This window comes from Gymnoscopelus braueri (assembly GCF_963280865.1).
Source record: "Gymnoscopelus braueri genome assembly, chromosome: 16".
Classification (NCBI taxonomy): Eukaryota; Metazoa; Chordata; class Actinopteri; order Myctophiformes; family Myctophidae; genus Gymnoscopelus; species Gymnoscopelus braueri.
This window is the reverse complement of record NC_137616.1, coordinates 1989066-1992355: the sequence shown is the minus strand read 5'-3', so window position 1 is coordinate 1992355 and position 3290 is coordinate 1989066. Positions and strand designations below refer to the sequence as shown.

Genomic DNA, 3290 nt, shown 5'->3' with positions numbered 1-3290 from the left:
CATTTATATAGCGCTTTTATCCAAAGCGCTTTACATAGATTGTGCATTACATTCCCCCATTCACACACACATTCATACACCGATGGCGGAGGAAACCATGCAAGGCACCAACCTGCTCATCGGGAGCAATTAGGGGTTCAGCATCTTGCTCAAGGACACTTCCACACTAACTCTGGGGGAGCCAGTCGAACTGGAAAGCTCACGGCCTCCATCCGGCCACTCTACCGGCCACTCTACCCCTGAGCCACTGCCGCCACTTAATCATAACAACATGTTATTGTAGATTAACATTCTAAGAACCCAGGCTATTTGTATCAGGTCAATTATTTTTGCCACATGTAGTTGTTGCCCAGAGAAATGGTGTGAAACCTGAAGTGTACCTTGGCGATGTGACCCATGATGGTGGCGTCTTTGGCCTTCGTAGGTCCAAATGTTTCAATGTTCCAGGCTCCCACCCTGAGCAGAGCACAGGCCAGCTGCAGCCCACCAAGCAAGAGGACCAGACAACACACTAGACGCATCCTGGGGTTGAGGAGGTATAAGGTCAGGTAAGAGCTCATCTCTCAAGAGAGACGGCACCACTGCCCTAAACATGTTGTGTTGTTGTTAGTAGGAAAAAACACAAGTGGACTAAGAAAGGGGAGGAGCCAAACCGAGTTCCTGTTTCTACTCAAAAAAGGAGGTGGCGCCCCCAGAGGCAAAAACAAAATTATCGAATGGGTTCCCAGATTGCGTAAGAGCAGATACAAAGTAAATCCAGAGTGCTCATTTAACTCTGAGAGTGTGCAAATGTAACCATATGGACCCTTACTGCTTGATTTTTTACACTCTCAGAGTTACAGGTGTGTAATAAATGAACACTGAGGATTTTACCACAAAAGGTAACATGTCACATAACACTTTAGTAGCTCTCTTATCTCTCTACTTTTAATGTCATCTCACCAACATGGTGATGTGTCCTTTCATAAACATGGACCAAACATTCTGTGATAGGCTTCTGTTTTAATATCATGCTTATTATCACTCAACCCATTAAAACCGGGAAAGTATCTGTATCATTTTCGTTTTTAGCGTTAGCTATTAAACATAACATATCTACAAGCTATACAAGCTTTGTGCTGCACTGCGAGCTTGTACAGCTGCTATTTTTGAACATTTTTGTCAAATCTTTAAAGTGTAAAAATGTTCTCTTCTGGTGGTCGTTGACACAAAACATTTTCAGATGGGGATTCGCGGAAAAATATATATCAATTTGGGGGTCCTTAAATGGCACGAAAAATTTTGAGAACTACTGATATAGAAGGCATTTGTAGAACCAGCCTCAGGTCTTAATGGGTTATTGTCTCCGCCAGGCCGAAAGGCATGGCGAGAGAGTATGTTTTGCCCCCTGTCCGTCCGTCCGTATGTCCGTCCGTCCGTCCGTGTGTCCGTCATTCTGTCTGTGGACAGCTAATCTCCGGCACCGTTGGCTTGCTCGCAGCGAAACTGTGCACACACACTCCCTGGATGCCACAGCAGAACCTCTGCCCCAAATTTTTCACATGGGCCTTTTATAGCGCCACCAGGAGGCCGATTTGTGCAAAACATATTTTTTGACAGTACTCCTACAGATTTTGTCCAAAATTCCCGTAAATCGGTACACAGTATCTCTATAGTCATTAAACGAAACGGGTCTTTCAGATTTTTCATATTCCATCCTGATTGGCTAAAAATGGCTTCCAAAGTTTGCAGGAGTGCTCCGTTTTGAACAAAATGCCTCAAATCATGAACACAGCATGCAATTTCCTTGAAATTTTGCATGCATATTCCCACTATGCAGAGGAAGAAATGCCACTTGAAAATTTTCAAATCAGCCTCATGGTGGCGCTATAACAGGCCCATTCGTGTTTTTACCTATAACTGCGCCGATCTGTGTAAAACTTTGTAAGCGCACTCCCTAGAGGTCAAGGAAAAACCCTTGCCCTGCATTTTTCACATCTGCCTTTTAGAGAGCCACCAGGAGGCCGACTTATGTAAAACACATTTTTGTATATTACTCCTTCCGATTTGATCCAAATTTCACGCAAATCGGTACACATGATTCCATCCTGATTGGCTAAGATTGACATCTAAAGTTTGCAGTAGTGGCTTGTTTTGAACAAAATGCCGCAAATCATGAATGCAGCATCCGATTGCGGTCAAACTTTGCACGCACATTCACACTATGTTGAGGAGCAAATGCCACCCTTTTGACATTGGCCTGTTATAGCGCCACCAGCAGGTCTAATTTAGCAAAACAATTTCTTTTGAACAAAATGCCTCAAATCATGAATGCAGTGTCCGATTGCCGTGCAAGGCCTAAGAAGAAATGGCACCCTTTTCACATTGGCCTATTATAGCGCCACCAGGAGGCCACAATAACCTACCTGACCTGGCGGAGACCTGTGCTCCGAGGAGCACTTTTTCTAGTTTTAATATGATTTACTCCTCACCTACTTTTTATTTCTACTTTTTGGGGTGTGGGAGGCAACAGCAGTATACCGATGTTTAACCACTTAAACCCCATTATGTTGTTGAGCGGAGTCCCTCAAGAAATATCTTCTTATCTATACACTTAAAGCCTCTATACTACTAGTACTGATATACAAGATATTTAGAACATTGTTATTTGTTATTTTAAAATATTAGCATGCAGGTGAAAAAAGCACGAGCAGGTACATTAAAATCTTTAGGTGTCAAAGAACAATTCATGCAGGAAAGGTAACAAAAAAGTATCAATCAACAGTGCATCAATATACAGTATGTATACAGTATGTATACTGTATACATTTATTATTCAATATAATAATTAAACAGTCAAATTGTTTACAACATTCAAATATTACTGATTCAAAAGTCCCACTGAAAGATCTAAAGTAAGTAAGACAATATTCAAAGTTCCAGTAATGCATTCAAATAAAAGTAATCTCTAAATACTCTCCCTTGCTTCCCTTATCCTTTTACCTGTTGTCTTTTGGAGCGGATGATGTTAAGTTGATCACACTTCTCCTCGCCTGAATACAACTTGAAAGTAGAAGCTGTTTTAAGGACAGATTTAAGTTCTGCCCATTATGACTTCCTTTGTACCTCCCTCTAACTCCTCGACCTATATCCTGACACCGTTCCCTCACTTATGTAAAGTTCTATTTTAAACATTAAAATGTCTATAAAATGTAAAGATTACAACTAAAACCCATGAGGGCCCAAAGGTCAGCTGAACCAAAAAGAGCCCACATAATAGAGATATATTTTATGAACAGGTAAAATGTAAG

At 41.4% G+C, this 3290-nt stretch overlaps 1 protein-coding gene across 1 annotated transcript in view; it reads right to left on the bottom strand.

Annotated features, from left to right (window-relative positions):
* LOC308102524 (deoxyribonuclease-1-like) overlaps positions 1 to 3022 on the bottom strand; it is a gene marked incomplete at its 3' end in the record, with an annotated part of 5212 nt that extends 2190 nt beyond the window's left edge. Inside the window, exons 1-2 of the mRNA XM_080452266.1 lie at positions 2983 to 3022; positions 381 to 522 (exon numbers count right to left, since the gene is read on the bottom strand). Of these exons, the coding sequence (XP_080308392.1) occupies positions 381 to 521 (141 nt within the window). The 5' untranslated portion in view covers position 522; positions 2983 to 3022. The remainder of the gene's footprint in view (positions 1 to 380; positions 523 to 2982) is intronic.
* Between the last annotated feature and the right edge of the window lie 268 nt (positions 3023 to 3290).